This window comes from Lactuca serriola, chromosome 8 (genome assembly GCF_051521515.1).
Source record: "Lactuca serriola cultivar US96UC23 chromosome 8, Lser_US96UC23_V15, whole genome shotgun sequence".
Taxonomy (NCBI): domain Eukaryota; kingdom Viridiplantae; phylum Streptophyta; class Magnoliopsida; order Asterales; family Asteraceae; genus Lactuca; species Lactuca serriola.
Window position 1 is genome coordinate 180,070,004 of NC_136415.1, and position 17,165 is coordinate 180,087,168.

The window sequence follows — 17,165 nt, forward strand, 5'->3', positions numbered from 1 at the left end:
TAGCAACCAATTTGTATTTTTTTCTACTAGAGTTTATACAGCATGTAACCACTTGGACAAGTTCGTTGTCGATTTTGTTTCACATGATATCCTTTCTTTTTAAAAGCTTAATTAACGTTTTAATTTAAATTGATGATATTTATTTACTTACTAGTTTATAACCCGTGGGAACCACGGTTATAAAATTAATCAAACTTTTATAATAAAAACTCAAAATTATTAATAAGTTATTTTAAATAAATTATTAATTTAAGAGATATTTTTATTAGTTATGTGAAATTATAATCATTGATTCAAATAAATATATAAAATTAATTTTTAATATATATTAGATATTTTTTATTTGTGAATTAATGAAAACAATAATTTAAAATTTAAAATTTAAAATAAAATCACATTAATGAGGAGGTCTAATAAATTTAAAATGGAAAACTCATAGATTGACAAGTGACAACACATTAATTAAAATGTCTAATATGATGGCATATGGCAAAAGAGCTACTCTTTTATTAGTATAAGGATGCAATCATCTCTAGCCACTGTCCCAAAACCATAACCGGACGTTGTAGTCAATGATTTAATGTGAGTTGATATAGTTAGTGGAAACTCTTTTTTTTTAGCTTTATACAAAAAATATGTTAAATATGATTACAAAAAATATATTACTACAATGATAATATAATTTAGGATGTCATATGCATTTCAACTAACTTGTGTGATTTCCATCCATTTAACCTATTTGAGACATTTTTCTTTATAACTTATTGGTTAATATGAATAAAACCAACTATTTTAAGCAAATTAATCCTAATGAAAACAACCAGCAAAAAATAAATGCCAAAAGGTAAATCTATGGCGGTTAATTTGACAAGCTTCAACAACCAGAAGGGCCGATCCTGTAAACATGCAAATAGAAGGGGCTATAGCTAAAATTTGAACGGAAAGCAACACCCAAACTATTCGTTAAGAAAAAAAAATCGACGAACTGTATAACCGAAATTGAATGATCAAAATCGGAAATCAGATTTGAGAGAACGATGATGGAAGAAACCCTAGACGATTGTGCCAAATCATTTACAGCTATATACATATTCTTCATCGCCACCGCTTTTCAGTTATGTGACAAGTTCTTAGCACAGAAGAAGAGGGTAAAATTCCATCCAAACTTTCAAATTTTATATGCGATTCCATTTCGTTGTTTTAGTCAGATTATGCTAATGTGCGGATTGTTTCTTCATTTATAGATTTCGATATATGGATTTGTTATAATGGAACTGTTTTCCTGTTGAAGTCGCTAAATTTAGTGAAAAATCTTTGCTTCATAATTTTCCTCTCATAATAATACTTTTAGATAACCATCTAATCCCCTTTCTCGAAATGCATTCCTGTCGAATCTTATGTCATGATACCCTTTGAATGCTTGATGACAAAATTGATTTTCAGTTCAGTAATATATTTATAGTGATCTTGGGGAGTTGTCAATTGAAGCAAAAGACTCTTCTAGCTTTTACACGTGGAAAAAAAGGAAACATAGTTTTAAACATTTGATTATTATAACATCATACTTACAATTTTCTTTTTTCTTATCAAGGCATTGTACTTTGAAACATCTACACAGTTATATCATTGTTCTTTCAAAAAAATTCTTATTAGGACATTATAACAACAAAAGTAGGTTGCTATAAATAAATAAATAAATGCAAGTACATTGCTATTTCTTGTATTTAACCCTTTAAACTTTGAGTTAGCAGAAAGCTTCAATGAGTCAAAAGGATTTGCAGTTGCGTATTGAGATCAAAAGACTGTTGAAAGAGGCAGCCGCTTTGTCACAGTTAGTAATCTCAACAATTTTACCGTTTTCAAGGCCTCATTTGTTACACAGGACAAAAGATGACAAAAACAGATGTTTATGTCAATAGGACAAAAGTTGCAGCTTTTTGTCGGGACAAAGCGAGTCCCAGTCCAATGCAGGACAAACACAGTATTGTCCTGCAAACAATAAATGAAGTTTGATAGTCCGCGCAAGAAAAAAAATACTTAATATACTTGACACAACTTTTAGTGTTCCATATATGCATATAATAATACGATAATTAGATGGAAAATATGTTTATCACCTTTTAATCCAGGCCTTCAACATTTGCTCAAGCTGCAAAACTTAGAAGAACAGCAGCAGCTAAGGAGAAAGAACTTGCAAAAAGTATGCTAGTTACTCACTTACTCTCCAATTTCTTGATTTTAACATCTAATTTTTCTTTTTTTCTTTTATAGCATTGTACTTCAAATAGAAAGGCAAAATTTCACATGCAAGTGAATTTTACGATTATGTAGGTCAAGAGTCATTGAACAAGGATATGAAAACATCATTTGGGTCATATGAGAGAATTCTAATGATTTCAAAGGTGATAAAATATATTTTCATATTATTTATAATTATGATATTGTATTTGCAAGATAATTTACAACTTCTTGTAAATAGATTGTTGTATATACTTTACTTTCCATGTGGCATTGGCGTGTTCCTGTGGCTTCCATATCCAAAGAACTTGTGCAACCGTTCGGTAATCCATTCTTTTCCATTTTAAAAAAATTATAAATCGTCCTTTTTGTTATACATAAATTTTTTTACTGTGTTTGACATGCATTGGACGCAGATGTTAATGATATACAATTTGCAATTTTTTCTTTTTAATGCAGGGTGGTTTTTATCTTGGACGGCTATAGGTTCTTTTAGTGACAAAGTTATGGTAAATTACTTTTTTTTACATATGAAAGTAACAAAATTATATTTATTTAAAGTTTAAAGTTTTATTTATAATTTATTGTAACTTTGATTGTAGATTGGCATTGTACCTTGGTTGATATTATCCAACAAGGTTGGAAGATATTTTGTTAAGAAAGTATTCAAGATGGCTTAACAAAAGATTTTTTGCTCACTCCCTTCATTAAATTAATTTCTTTTATTCTTTGGTGTGCTTTTTATTTGTAGGTTTTTTATAAACATTCAAGTTTTTGGTCAAATTGATATGATAATAAGAAAAAGTTTGTACACACATTTTTTTATTATTTTTTTGTTTATTTGTAATTATTCAAGTATTTCATTTGTAAATTTATTATGATTAATACAAATAATGTATTTTGTATTTTTTATAATTCTTGTAATCTTGTTTGTTTATAAATTTTTATAAATACGGCAGTAATAAATTAAGTCTTTTTTTCTTCAATAAATTTGTATTGCTTAAGATTTAATAAAATTAAAAGTGATAATTTAAGTATTCCATTTGTTTCTTAACATCATCTTTAGGTTATCAGTTTTCTATTTGGGACTTGCACTTGATATACAGTTTAATCATGTCTCATAACTCATTTTAATCGGTATATTGATTTCACAGTGTATTTAGAATAGTGCAAATTGTAGGAAATAACCACATATTTTACTTTTTTTGTTTACTATAATCTGTAAAAAAACAATGTATTTACATTTCTTTATCTATGATAGTAACCTACTTATATCTTTTTAACGATAATAGTAATATGCAACACATAATAGTAATATACTTACTTTTCATCACTCATAATATCAATGTACTTACTTACAATTCATTAATCATAATTACAATGTACTTATATGTATCTAGTGTAACAAAATGTAGGTACGTTGCTATCATGGGTAAAAAAGGTTATAAACATTTGATATTAGCGATAAAAAATAAAGTATATTACTACTATCTATAGATTAATATAACCATATTGTTATTCCTTATTATTAATAAAAAAATATAAGTACATTGCTATTATGTATACAAATAAAAAGGTGTGTAACACATATTAAAAGTGAACTTAAGTTATGCTACTATTCTCCCCAAAATTGCACATAGGGGAAAACATGAAACATAAAAACCAAAATTACCAACATTTAGGCATTGTGGATTTAATTGGCTAGAAGATCATAGTCACCAAAAAAGTATTTATTTAGTTTTGCTTGTCTATTTGAATGATTTGAAAACCCAAAGGGCCACTTTATCGAACTTTAAAAATCAAAGGGGTCAAATTGAAACTTCAATCCACAGTAATCATCTAGAAATCGAGTAAAATCAAGGAATAAAGATCAGAACCGAATAATATTTCGGGTCCGCGCCGGTAACTTGTTGCTGCCGATATCTACTAACACCGTCCACCGGTGAATTATGAGCGACGAGAAGAGTAAATCCGGCACCGGAGATGAAAATATGGTACGGATAACTCTCAGAATGATTGGTCCTTCTCGTCCATCTTCCATGGATGTCCATTCTCCGATCAAAGTATGATTCTCTGCCTCTTCTTATTTCACATTCATATCTTAATTCCGGTTGACTTGAAACCTATAATTCACTAATTGTAAAACTATACTTGATGAATTCGACCGGATTTATTTGACGATTGCGTGATTGCACTTGAATGATCTTGATTACGAACAATAGCAAATTGTAACAATGATGCATGAGATCATGTCTTACACAGATGATAATACCGATCAATCTAGTGCTGTTCTTATTTTAGGTTAATTAATTTATGTATTTTGGACTTTCCATTTCGGAGCCTTTTAATCCTTCATCACAAATTGATATGATTATGTTCTGAATTTAGATAAAATTGCTATTCGAAGTCTTTGTTATGCTATTAAATTTCACTCAGAAGTTCAATTTCATGAATTTTGAAGTTATCCCTTTGATATTCTTGTAGAATTATGTGGAACAAACTTGTTTACCCTAAAATAAGGGAAAGGAAACTATAATAAGCTTTCAAATTTCTACATTTAGAGGACTGTTGCTGTTTGGAAGTAATCTTATTTTGAAGGAGATTAAACAATCAATAATTTAGAAGCTAATATTTTAGGTGATTGTTTTGATTTCTTCCTTCACTTATTATCAATTAGGTGCGTGATTTGAGAGCTCTGATTGCTGGAAATGCTCGATTGCCTCTTGAAAACTTGAGGCTTATTTTGCAAGGAAATGTGTTACTTGACAGCAAATATGGTGATGATATATCTGTTCATTTCAACAATGGAGGTATTACTTTATTTCACTTTTGTAGTAATGATAATCATTTACTGTCATTCAGACACTTTATTCAGTCCAAAAAAGAAACCACCTTTTGCTTACACAACAAGTTATCCATACAATAAAACAACTTCCAAGTTTCATAGTTCTACTGATTTGCTCCTGCCCCGTATTTTTTTTATTGTTTCTAATACATAAGAACCTTTTAGTTTGATATCTGGGTGTGGTAATTGCAATTAAAATGACTCTTTATTTTTTCATGTACAACATCTAAATTGTTGGAGAGTTGTATTATATCATCCAGATACTCTTATAGTTGCTGTTAAACCAAAGCCTCCTGCCAAACACATTCAGAATGGATTTGAGGATGAGGAAGAGGAACTGGTAAGAACTGATCAATTTGTGTTACATGATTATTTCTCTCTCTATGCATGGCATGACATGACTATATATAACAAGGCAGAAGATGACATGACTTTTTTTTTTTTCTTTCAAAAAATAGAAGTTTCAGCTCCCAGAATTAAATAGCGGATGGAAGAAGAGGCTTTTCATTATTCTACATGAAAAGTTGAAGATACCTGGTACACACATGGTTTATGAAATTTATGGCTTATAAGTTACAAAAACAGGCTTAAATGCAAGAAATAGCAACATACATTCCTTCATTTAATTGTTTATCATTTCTTTGTTCTTTCAAATGTTTTTGTATGAACACATTGCACTTTAAAAAATCTATCTGGTTAGCGCTTTCCTTTCAATTTTTTTTTTCTTATTTAGACATTGTACTATGAAAAACCTACTCAATTATAGCAATGAAAATTTCTTTATATTGATTTTTCAAAGTAGAATGTTGTAATAGGATTAAATGAAAGTAGGATGCTTTAATAAAGAAATAAATAAAAGTACATCGCTATTTCTTGCGTTTAACCCTTACAACAATGGTTGGTCCTAATTTTTTTTTTTTTAATCTTCATTAGATATGGTTCTGATGGCAATCTTCTCTCTCAGTCTGAAGGTGTGGGCCCTAATCATTATGTGGTTTATCTTAGCACCTATTGCTCATAGATGGGATATTGGACCTTTATACGTAAGTAAATCTTCTATGAAAGATTCACAAATTTGATCTCTTCATAAAAAGTGGGATAGGAACTTTTGCTCTTGATTCTCGTATATGCAAAAGACGTGAATGCCCTCCATAGCTCTAGTTTCAATAACGAGGACAAGGAGGGCATTCACGTCTTTTATACAAACAAAAGATATAGAGAGCAAGTCTCTGGGTGGAAAAAAAATATTTGCAGTTTCTGTCCCATTGACATCAGTCTCAGTCTAAACTTGTAGTGCATCTCTAATTGGTTTTTTTATACTCTCCATTTATTTAGATACTCGGAACTGGCTTTGCCATCATCTTTTTGAATCTTGGCCACCGGCAACAGGGTGATATGAGGTAACTTTATGGCTATTTTCGCTGATGAGGAGGAGGAGGGTATTTATGTCTTTTGAACACATGAGATCGAGAACAAATCCCTATCCCACCTTCCTCCATCTTTGTGGGTAGGACAAAAAATTGTAATTTTTGTCCATTGACATGAGTCCAGGTCCTAGTCCAATGCATGACAAACACAGTACAACATGTTTTGTTATGTTCTGCTATGATACTCTTTGTTGAATTTGTGTAGTGCTTATTCGATATTCAACGAAGATTTTAGAGAACTTCCCGGGACATTTAATGCAGAACGAGTCGATAGAGATATTCGGGCGGGCCAATTTTAATTATTTGTGTTTTAAATTTAAAAATCTAAATCATGTTGATTATTGTTTTGTATCATACTCATGTACAAAAGGTATAGATATAGCTAATCCAAAAAAGTTGGTACTGGATTTTTGTTTTATCTGTATATTGGTTGTGGGACTGGTTGGTTGGTGGGGCCATGGGTGAAGATGGACAAAACAGTACAAAACTAAAAACCTTCAACCGACCCAAAACATGTTCTAAAAAAAGACTATTGATTGGATTGACCCGTCTTTAAAAAATCCCAATTCTGTTCTCATATAAGTCATAAAATGTTGAAACCGAAATCGGTCTAAAACCGAAACCCTAAACTAGTTTTTATTAATCTATAATAGATTTTTCTATGAAAAACAATCAATAGTAAAGTTTTTGCTAACTTTTTTTGCCATATTGCCACCAACCCAACAAACATACAAAAAACTAAAAGGTATCTTACTATGTAGTAAAAAAAATTCCACAAAACTTATCCATGAATTATGAGTTCTATCAACTATGTAAATGAACAAAACATTATTAGAATTATGAAAGGACTTTATGTAAAGAAAGTAAAAACACTATGGGGGTCGGCGAATAGACTTTTGCAGTAGCTGGATTGATTTTGACCAACTTATTTGTTAATTACATATGTTATCATCACATCATTTTCGTCTCTTTAATTAGAATAAAAACGAAAAAAAATGACATTTAGGATTTCATTATGTTTTGTTTCTAGGGTTAATGACTTCAGAGGGTAATAAGGTTTTAACTTTGGCTACATTAGGTCCTTAAGTGTTTTTTTTTTTTTTTTTTTTTTTTTTTTTTTTTTTTTTTTTTTTTTTTAATATTACACCAATATGGTTGTTATAATCGTTTAATAATGTTTTAATTTGTCCATATTAGGTCCTTAAGGTTTTTTTTTGTACATATCACACTAACATGATTGTTAAAACGGTTTAAAGAGAGAGTAATAAAGTTTTAATTTTGTCCACATTAGGTCCTTATTTTTAATATTTTTATCATTTCATGTAACTCTTTTACAATTTATATTAGTATCTTGTTAGATGGTTTCATCATTTCATCATCTCATTTTAGTCGCCCATTCACAACCACCATGATTTCAATTGAAAGATTACATAACAATTTTTGTCATTTTTACAAAAAAAATAAAAAATAAATAAATAAATAGTAAAAAAATAATGTTTTAATTATTAAGGCTATGTTTGGCACGCCACAACTAGTTGATAAGCTAGTTTATTTTTCAATATTTTCTAAGTTGTCATGTTTGAAAAGCCAAAAAGTGGCTTATAAGCTACCGTTTTAAAAATCTACTTAGACTAGTTTTTTAAAAGTTTTTTTTAAGTTTCCAAATATACCCCATAATTAATTAAAAAAATATATTTTTTTAAATGCCCTTTTATGTCGTTATATAAATTTCCAACAGATTATAAGCTAGTGGCGGAGCTAGGGTCAAAGTAAAAGAGTATTCCCGACAAGTAATGGGGTATCCTCGATAAGTAATGGTGTATCGAGGCTATCCCATTGGTGGAGCCATTACTTATCGGAGATACCCCATTACTTTTTGGAAAATAAAAAAAAAAGCTTTTTAAAAAACTAGTTTAAATAGTTTTTTAAAACGTCAGCTTATAAACTACTTTTTGGCTTGCCAAACATGACAACTTAAAAAAGATCGTAAAATAAACTAGATTATCAGTTAGCTGTGGCGCACCAAATATAACCTTAATCATTAAGATTTTTTTTTTTTTTTTTTTTTTTTTTTTTTTTTTTTTTTGTAAAAATGACAAAAAATTGTTATGTAACCTTTCAATTGAACCATGGTTGTGGTGAATAAGCGACTAAAATGAGAAGATGAAATGATAAAACCATCTAACTAGATACTAATATAAATTGTAAAAGAGTTAGATGAAATGATAAAAATATTAAAAATAATGACCTAATGTGGACAAAATTAAAAATTCATTACTCTTTTTTAAACGGTTACAACAACCATGTTGGTGTAATATGTACAAAAAAGACCTTAAGGACCTAATGTGGACAAAATTAAAATCTTATTACCTTTTTTAAACGGTTATAACAACCATGTTGGTGTAATATTCAAAAAAAAAAACCTTAAGGACCTAATATGGACAAAATTAAAACCTTATTACCCTCCTAGTTCATTAACCATTGTTTCTAAAGTGCAAATATTTAATGGCTCAAATCAATGTTATCAAGATCGAGATCTCACATAGGATCGTTTTTGGGTTTGCAAGATCGGGATCGAGATCCTAAGATCCTACAAAATAAAATATAATTTTAATTTATAATATTTAATCATGAAAATTATTTCAAACATTTAATTTTTCGTTCAAATGTTATAAAAACTTCAAAATATTAATTACAGGCCACAATAAAAAATGATAAATTGTAGATTGGTAAAAGGTAAAGGACATAAAGTGGTAAAAAAATTCACTTGCAAAAAAAAAGAAAAAAAAATCAAGGAAATGTAGGATCGTATCGGATCTCGATCTTACGATCCTACCCAAAATACGATCCTTTTACGATCTGGATTGTTTTTCATATACGATACTACGATCAGGATCGCGATTTTGACAATCATGGCTCAAATTACGTCTCCTAAAAGGCTAAAACTGATTTGTTCAAAGAAATATATAAATATTGTAATAATATAATTCGTAATCACATTTAACCATCAACTATTAAGAAAAAAAAAAGACAAAATTTTATAGGGTAAAAAATGATTTTGCCATTGTAACGAAAATTATAATGTCTAACGCGAGACAAATTTAGTATAAAATACAGGGTTTGCTATTCAAGATATAAATTATCTCTTTAGCAAACATATACAAATAATAATTTGAAAACACATTAAAGGGTATTAATTTTCAAAGATATTCTTTTTTTCAATCGCCGGTTAGTTGTTAGATGTTAAATTCACCAAATTAATAAATTCGTCTATGCCTGGATTTGAACCCAAGACCTCGTGTCTAAGAGGCTTCCACCTCTACCAAGTGGGCTAGTCTCACATTGACAATTTTGGATCCCACATTGGCAATTTTCAAAGATTTAAGGTCACGCTTTTATGTATGTTCTCACGCAGTTCTATTCCCTTTACCAATCAAAGTCAAACCAATACTCACGATACATGTCAAAGTCTACCAAATAGCTACATTAAAAACAATTCTTAATTTAATTTTTTTTAATAGAGAATATATTAAATTTTCATCTAAATTGGTATTACCCTTAAGCACATCCAATGTTAGTTTGAAAGTGTTAGTCTTCATTTAATAACTTAAAAGTATATTGTAACATTATCCAAATTTGATATGTATACCTATTTCTTTCTTTAGTTGATGATTTTGATAAAAACTTTTAGAGAGAAATGTGAGGTGTTAGACATTATACATTATACATCATACATATGCATTTTGACATGATTGATATATATATATATATATATATATATATATATATATATATATATATATATATATATATATATATCATAAGTAATTCGTAGTAGAGTTTTTTTTTGTTTTTGTATATTTTTAGTAGCTCAAATGTATTTAATCGTTATTTTCACATTAGGTTCATATTTGAATTGCTGCCATCATTCTTGAGAGTCTAATGTCATATTATTTTTCCATTTCATTCTTAGACATTTGTGTATATAGCAGTTTGGTTCGTTTATTAGTCAAAACCGAACCATAACAATTACAACTGGTTAACATATTTCGATAGCCATTAGGTAGCGGTCAGTATTAGTTTTGGTCAAAGGTTTTAGTCGATTAATAATTATGGTTAATGGTTAATATCGGTTAACCATAATGGTCTAAATAACTAAGTTTTAAATTTTTTATTCTCAATATTATTACAGACCATATATATAAGTTGTATTGTAACATCCGGACTTTCAGGTATTATATTTATTCGTTGAATTTCAAGTTTTGTGGAAGAACTCGGCGAGTTGATGCGTAGACTCGCCGAGTAGAGACGCGAATCATTATCCAGGTGGATGGCTGGACTCGGCGAGTCGCCCCAAGGACTCGGCGAGTCCACGCTGTTTAATGAAACCCTAATTCCTCGGGTTTGGGGCCTATTTAAGGGGCCTTATGGTCGTCATTTGCGGCTACCAGACCCCAGAGAGAAACCCTAAGTGAGCTAGAGCGTTTGTGAGAGGAAAGGAGTCATTTCTTGATCATTGTTAGTGTTTTTGCAAATAGAAGAGGACCAAGATAAGAGGAGGCTGAAGAGGGTGCTAATCCAGTGATTCCAGGGCTCAAAGACTTCATTTTGAGGTATTCATTCGACCCTTCTTCAGTTTATGATGTAATTCTTAGAGTTAGGGCTTTTTAGCCCCTTTAGAGGATGGTTATATGGAGTAATTGGTCCCCTCTCGTGTTGGTGCTGTAGATATGGACCCAAAGAGGTCCAGAGACCCTTTTCCCTTGAGCTTTATGAGTGTTAATGGGGGTTATGAGCTTTGGATGTCATTTTAGAGGTCATATCTTCAAATAAGGCCTTTGAGCTTTTGCATGAGCATCAACATGTTAGCTTTACGTGATTATAATGCTTTGGGAAGCTAAATCTACGGTTTAGAGGAGCGGATCTGACCTCAGGAGGTCAGTTCAGCTTGAGCATGGCATGAACTCGCCAAGTCCAATAGCCGACTCGGCGAGTAGGACGAGGGTTTTCCCGATAATCACACAGTTGGCGACTCACTGAGTTGGGGAAGTGACTCGGTGAGTCAGAGGGAATCTAGAGGACAGAATGCACGATGGTACTTGCCGAGTCAGGAGCCGGACTCGGCGAGTTGGTTCGGGACATTTCACAGATTGTGATCTGTGATGATTTGCAGAGTTGAAGATTGACTCAGTAAGTCGAAGGAGGACTAGGAGAGTGAAGTAAACGTGTGGACTCGCTGAGTCATAGTTGTGCACTCGGCGAGTTTGGTCAAGGTTGACTGTTGACTTCGTTGACTTTTAGGGTTAGTCAATGTTTGGACCTTAGAGTCATCGGAAGGGTAGGATAGTCTTTTACCCTTCCTAGAGGATGTATAGAGAGAGAGATTAGCCTAGCCCTGAGGGTCATATTAATTAGAGTATTTATTTCATGTGATTAGGCAGGGGCTAGACCAGAGTTATCGAGTCAGAGATTTACTGAGATATCCGAGGTGAGTCTTCTCACTATACTTTACCTTGAGTAGGTAATCGGAGTTATGCGATACAGTGTTTGTATGCTATATATGTGTTGCACTACATTACTCTATGTGATTTATTTTGTGCATGTTTACAGAGTTAGAACCTGAAGGTTCACAGAGACAGAACCTGAGGGTTCACAGAGTTTGGGTGCACGGACCCACAGAGTTATAGCCTCGAGTGGCTAATATGTGTTATATATGGTATTTTGGGGAACTCACTAAGCTTTGTGCTTACAGTGTTTCGTGTTATGTGTTTCAGGTACTAGTGAGGATCGCGGAAAGGCGCCGACTTGATCAGTACACACATGGGATTTTTATGTTATGAGATCTTGGGATTGATATATGTTATGAATTGAGTTTTAAATAATGATGCTTTTATAAATAATGAGTGAATTATGTTTTTATAAAATGCGAAAAATTGTTATGAAATTTACGGTGTTACATGTATTCATAGAAAACTACTTATCATATCTAATTCCAAATGACTACCTTTTAAACTTTTGATTCCCAATATAATTAAATACCATATATTAAATAAAACATTATATTAAAAATATTTATTAATGTTATTGGTTCGGTTCGGTTTCTAGTGGTTTGGTTTTAGATGAAAACCATAACCAAACCATATGTATTCGATTAGTCAAAATTCGAAACCCCACCATATCTTTTAGTAGTGATTCAGTTATATCGGTTAATTTTGTTTTGGTTCAGTTTTTTGGGTCTCATCATATGTGCATTGACTACCGGGAGCTGAATAAGGTAACGGTGGAGAACCGTTATCCACTCCCGATGATTGATGATCTTTTTGACCAACTTCAGGGTGCATCTAGGTTCTCCAAGATTGATTTGTGATTGGGTTATCATCTGATGAGAGTTAGAGATGAGGATGTGTAGAAGACAACTTTTTGGACTCGTTATGGTCATTACGAGTTCGTGGTGATGTTTTTTAGGCACACTAATGCTCCAACCGCGTTCATGGATCGCATGAACTGCGTGTGCAGACCCATGCTGGATCGGTCTGTCATTGTGTTCATTGATGATATCTTAGCTTATATTTATATCTATCTGCATCTATATCCATATCTATCTATATAACTTATAAAGCTTGCATTTTTCCTTGAACCTCATGCATTTGAAACTCCCAAGACCATTCAACTTATATAATTTAATTTATGATTAATTGAAATGTTGTGATTTTGTAACTTCCAAAACTCTTCAAATCATGCTATTTAATTGAATGGTTAAATGAAATATTTAGCCTACATAAAAACATTGTAGCTTGCATATTGCATGTATGTCAACACAAAATGATAGATTGTATTGGTAGAGTTTGAAGAGCTATGCGAGTGGTTCCATGGATGTAAGAAAACAATTTCAACCTTTTCAAATGTAAATGCAAGTAAATGCAAATTTGTTGCATTTAAAATTTTATATATTAACCAAGCTTCAAATTTAGGTATGCGTATAAAGGTATAATTGAGACAATTTTTTTAATTTTATGTGTTATGTATCTTTTTATAATCACAAGATGATAAAGTGAGACTGATAATTACTTCTCATGAGCTTTTGGTAATTCAATATTTAAGCTATTTATCAATTAGAGCAATTAACTTTGTTAACATGTATGTTTTTTTATGTCGTCTTTCTGTTTTATTTTAAGACAATCTATTTTTCTGTTCAAAAGAACATTATTCAACATGTATTTTATGTTGTTAGTCATATAATATGCTAATTTCTATTGTTTATTTTGCTGTAAATAACATCGATGGAACTTTTGATAATTGATTTTGATAAATGAGTTTACAATTAGTATTCTAAATTGTTAGTGATAATGACGAATTAGAACAAATGATTTTCAATATGATATGTCTTTATTATTGAAAATCAAGGATTATTTGCATGTTATAAAAATACATTCATTATGTTCTCGCAAAATTTATATGCATGTATTCATTTTTTAAAAAAAAAATTATAGTAATAAAAATAAGTACTCTATTATATCTTATTACATTAGTCAATTTCGCTTTTCCTATTCATTCTTTACCGTAAAGTTAAAGCAAAAATAAAGAAAATATTAATACTTTTATAAGAAAATATAAGTGATAAAAATATATTTCACGTGTAACGCTCCCCACTCCCTAACCCACTATTAACGTGTTTTTTTTAAAGACTGGTCTTAGTATTTAATAATTACTATAACTTTGAATTTCAAATAACTATTTCACTTGGATCATTTATTTCTTTCCAATATTTTGTAACTTTAAGGGCAAAAATAAAAGTACAATAACGAAGTACGATAACTTTTTTTGAATATAATAATGAATTTTTTTTTTCAAACAAGTAGTTTTTAATTAAGTAAAAATAATAATAGTTTAAAATAAAATAAAACTACAAAATAGATTATGTTATATTAAAAGATGATTGTTATTTGAAATAATAATAATAATAATAATAATAATAATAATAATAATAATTAGATAAGAAACTCCGCTTTGCGAGACATGGTTTTATTAACAGTATAGAAAATTAATGAATTATTGATCAATTGTTTTGGTCGTTTGTATTACTCTTTTTAGATTGAAACTGTAATGTTGTAATGCTATAAAAGCCCAACTATATGAAAGTACATTAATAAATCTTTAACTTGGAACAAAGGTTAGCTAAAATTTAATCTATTTAATCTTATCTGAATTAAACAAAAATGTAAACTAAAAAGTCAGCATACGTAATTATACAATTACAAAAAACATGAAAATAAATAAGGTAGTTAAGAAATCACATCCGATTAGGAAAACCACCATATAGTTTATGGAAAGTGATTTGTACACAACAATTTTTTGCCATACACAACAATTAATGCATTATATAGTTGTATAATACAACACTTTAAAGCACCAATTGTTGTGTATGAAGAAAAATTATTATGTATATATCAGCTCCCATAGTTTATTTATCTATTTACTGTTACGGTCCGTAAAAAATCATAGGCATACAACCCCTATAAATATAGTAACTAGAAACAATTTCTAACTTGTGGACGATTTGTCCACTATGCCACTATGGTCTTTGGGTCCACAATGCAGAGACCATTAATTTGTCTAGCATATGGGTAAATGGACCATTTCTTAAATTTATGAGACAACTTAGTCAATGTCCTAAATATTAACTTCATTACATATTTTGCTGATAGAGTTATGGATACTTGACATAACATGTTAGAATAAGTTTAGTCAAAAGAAGTAAATGTTAGAATAAGTTTAGTCAAAAACAGTAAGACTGTGTTAAAACATTCTACACTTATTATTATTATTATTATTATTATTATTATTATTATTATTATTATTATTATTATTATTATTCTATAAATAACTACCTAGTGTATTAAATATTACAAAAACTTTATTACTACTATAATAATATAACTTTTGCTTTCTACTTTGAATTCTGTGGAAAAATAAAAATAAAAAATGGCATCAATAAAAGAAAGTAAATAACTCAATAAAAATATGAGTATTGAATAATCACAAACCTTATGTTTTTAGCCACATCATTATCTTGAACCTCTTCAACAAATGGAACTAAACCTAAAACCAACAATCAAATTAAAAGACAATTTTAATTTAATTAGTGTTTATATATTACGAAATGAAACTAAAAAAAAGAAAAAAAAAATTGACACTGACTTTTTGATTTATTCTTTTTGTTGATAATATAATGTTTGTCTTCATTATTTTCTGCTACTGTACACACTTCAGTTTCCTTCACTTGAATCATCTTATTGTTCTACAAGTGAAAACATAAATGTTCACCTTATTTTGATGATATGAGACACAATTTTGAGCATATTATTAAAAAAAAATAGGATTAATGTTCATGTACTTACATCACCATCATTTGTTTGACAAGCTCTGTTTTCCAATTCCAACTTCATTACACTAATCAAACCATTTTTGCATCCAAGATCATGATTCAGAGCTTTGTTTTAAAACCAAACAAAACAAAGGGGTATGAATGTAACTATGGATGTAATTCAAATATAAGATGGAAAAACCTAACAGTAATTACCCTGTCCTTGACTGAATTTAGTTCCTACAAAAATAGAGCAATATATTATAGCGTGTTTACATGTATCTCACAAGGAAATGTTAAAAAAAAGGTTTAAGAAACTATGTCAAGAAAACAAACCATTAACATCTGAGTGTTTGATTGAGCAAGTAGCAAATTCTGCTCGTGGACCTTTTGTGTCACACCCCAAAACCAAGAACGGCGGAAACATTCTGAGGAGGAGGACGTCATGTACAGTATCACAACACAGTATAATAGTAAACAAGTAAGCAACATCTTCCATTGCATTAAATAAATAATTTTAATACAAGTGTGTTCTGTAGTATATAAGACACTAAAACATATATCAAAATGTAAGATGAGTCTTGAAAGCGCTCCATCTTCTCAAAAGTTGGCATCGGTACCTGTCTACTGATGACCTAAGAATACAAGTTATTTTGAAAGAGTTTATCAGCATTAAAGCTGGTGAGTTCATAAGTATTTAGTGTCTATGTTTGTATCAAAGTGTTTGAAACGGTGTTTGATGTACGAATTTGTAAACGTTTGTAGTAAAAGTATGTGAATGTTTGTAAGTGTTTGTAAAAGTTTGTAACTCCTAGAAAATCCTATGTTTTCTACTAAAAGTAGCCTTCTACCAAGGCATAACTGTTTTGTATGTTTGTTTCTTGTAAAAGTGAGTAATTTTCCCAAGTGTAACTATCATTATCAAAATATAGTTTGTACATTAATGTTTAAGTGAAGTAATCACCAAATAAATGTAAACGGTAAATTAATGTAGTATTGTAGTGTTGTATTATCGGAACTACTGATGTACTAACTACCTTAAACCAGATTTATATCAAGGTATTATGTGACAAATTGTACCATACTATCGGCTATGAAACACGACAATGTAAGTCGTCGAAAGGTATGACATTTGGCACTCGTAGACCTGCAGGTCCCACTGTAGCTAGCAGCAAGGTGTAGGATAGTCAATCTAGTATAGATCTATACGCAAACCCACGCTCTCCCTCCAAGAGATTCTGGTCACAATTCGGGCCATGACAATGAAGGCATGCTCCGATACAGTGGATCA

At 30.3% G+C, this 17,165-nt stretch overlaps 2 protein-coding genes across 2 annotated transcripts; both read left to right on the forward strand.

Annotated features, from left to right (window-relative positions):
- Nucleotides 1-1,011: 1,011 nt before the first annotated feature.
- Nucleotides 1,012-3,041, forward strand: LOC145070417 (protein GET1-like). Its single transcript, XM_079017364.1, has 7 exons — nucleotides 1,012-1,148; nucleotides 1,752-1,831; nucleotides 2,130-2,200; nucleotides 2,332-2,402; nucleotides 2,480-2,561; nucleotides 2,698-2,747; nucleotides 2,841-3,041. The coding sequence occupies exons 1-7, from the start codon at nucleotides 1,038-1,040 to the stop codon at nucleotides 2,916-2,918; spliced, it is 543 nt and encodes a 180-aa protein (XP_078873490.1). The 5' UTR covers nucleotides 1,012-1,037; the 3' UTR covers nucleotides 2,919-3,041.
- A 1,054-nt stretch (nucleotides 3,042-4,095) lies between these two features.
- Nucleotides 4,096-6,928, forward strand: LOC145070856 (ubiquitin family protein). The gene is made up of 7 exons (XM_079017813.1): nucleotides 4,096-4,301; nucleotides 4,916-5,048; nucleotides 5,344-5,423; nucleotides 5,542-5,620; nucleotides 6,017-6,126; nucleotides 6,419-6,483; nucleotides 6,716-6,928. The coding sequence occupies exons 1-7, from the start codon at nucleotides 4,188-4,190 to the stop codon at nucleotides 6,807-6,809; spliced, it is 675 nt and encodes a 224-aa protein (XP_078873939.1). The 5' UTR covers nucleotides 4,096-4,187; the 3' UTR covers nucleotides 6,810-6,928.
- Nucleotides 6,929-17,165: the final 10,237 nt, after the last annotated feature.

Excerpts from the sequence above, each read along its gene's own strand:
- LOC145070417 (XM_079017364.1), top strand. The coding sequence starts at position 1,038 with ATGATGGAAGAAACCCTAGACGATTGTGCCAAATCATTTACAGCTATA. Across the intron at positions 1,149-1,751 it reads TCTTAGCACAGAAGAAGAGG|AAAGCTTCAATGAGTCAAAA; the intron begins GTAAAATTCCAT and ends TTGAGTTAGCAG. Across the intron at positions 1,832-2,129 it reads GAGGCAGCCGCTTTGTCACA|GCCTTCAACATTTGCTCAAG; the intron begins GTTAGTAATCTC and ends CTTTTAATCCAG.
- LOC145070856 (XM_079017813.1), top strand. The coding sequence starts at position 4,188 with ATGAGCGACGAGAAGAGTAAATCCGGCACCGGAGATGAAAATATGGTA. Across the intron at positions 5,049-5,343 it reads TGTTCATTTCAACAATGGAG|ATACTCTTATAGTTGCTGTT; the intron begins GTATTACTTTAT and ends TATATCATCCAG. Across the intron at positions 5,621-6,016 it reads TGAAAAGTTGAAGATACCTG|ATATGGTTCTGATGGCAATC; the intron begins GTACACACATGG and ends AATCTTCATTAG.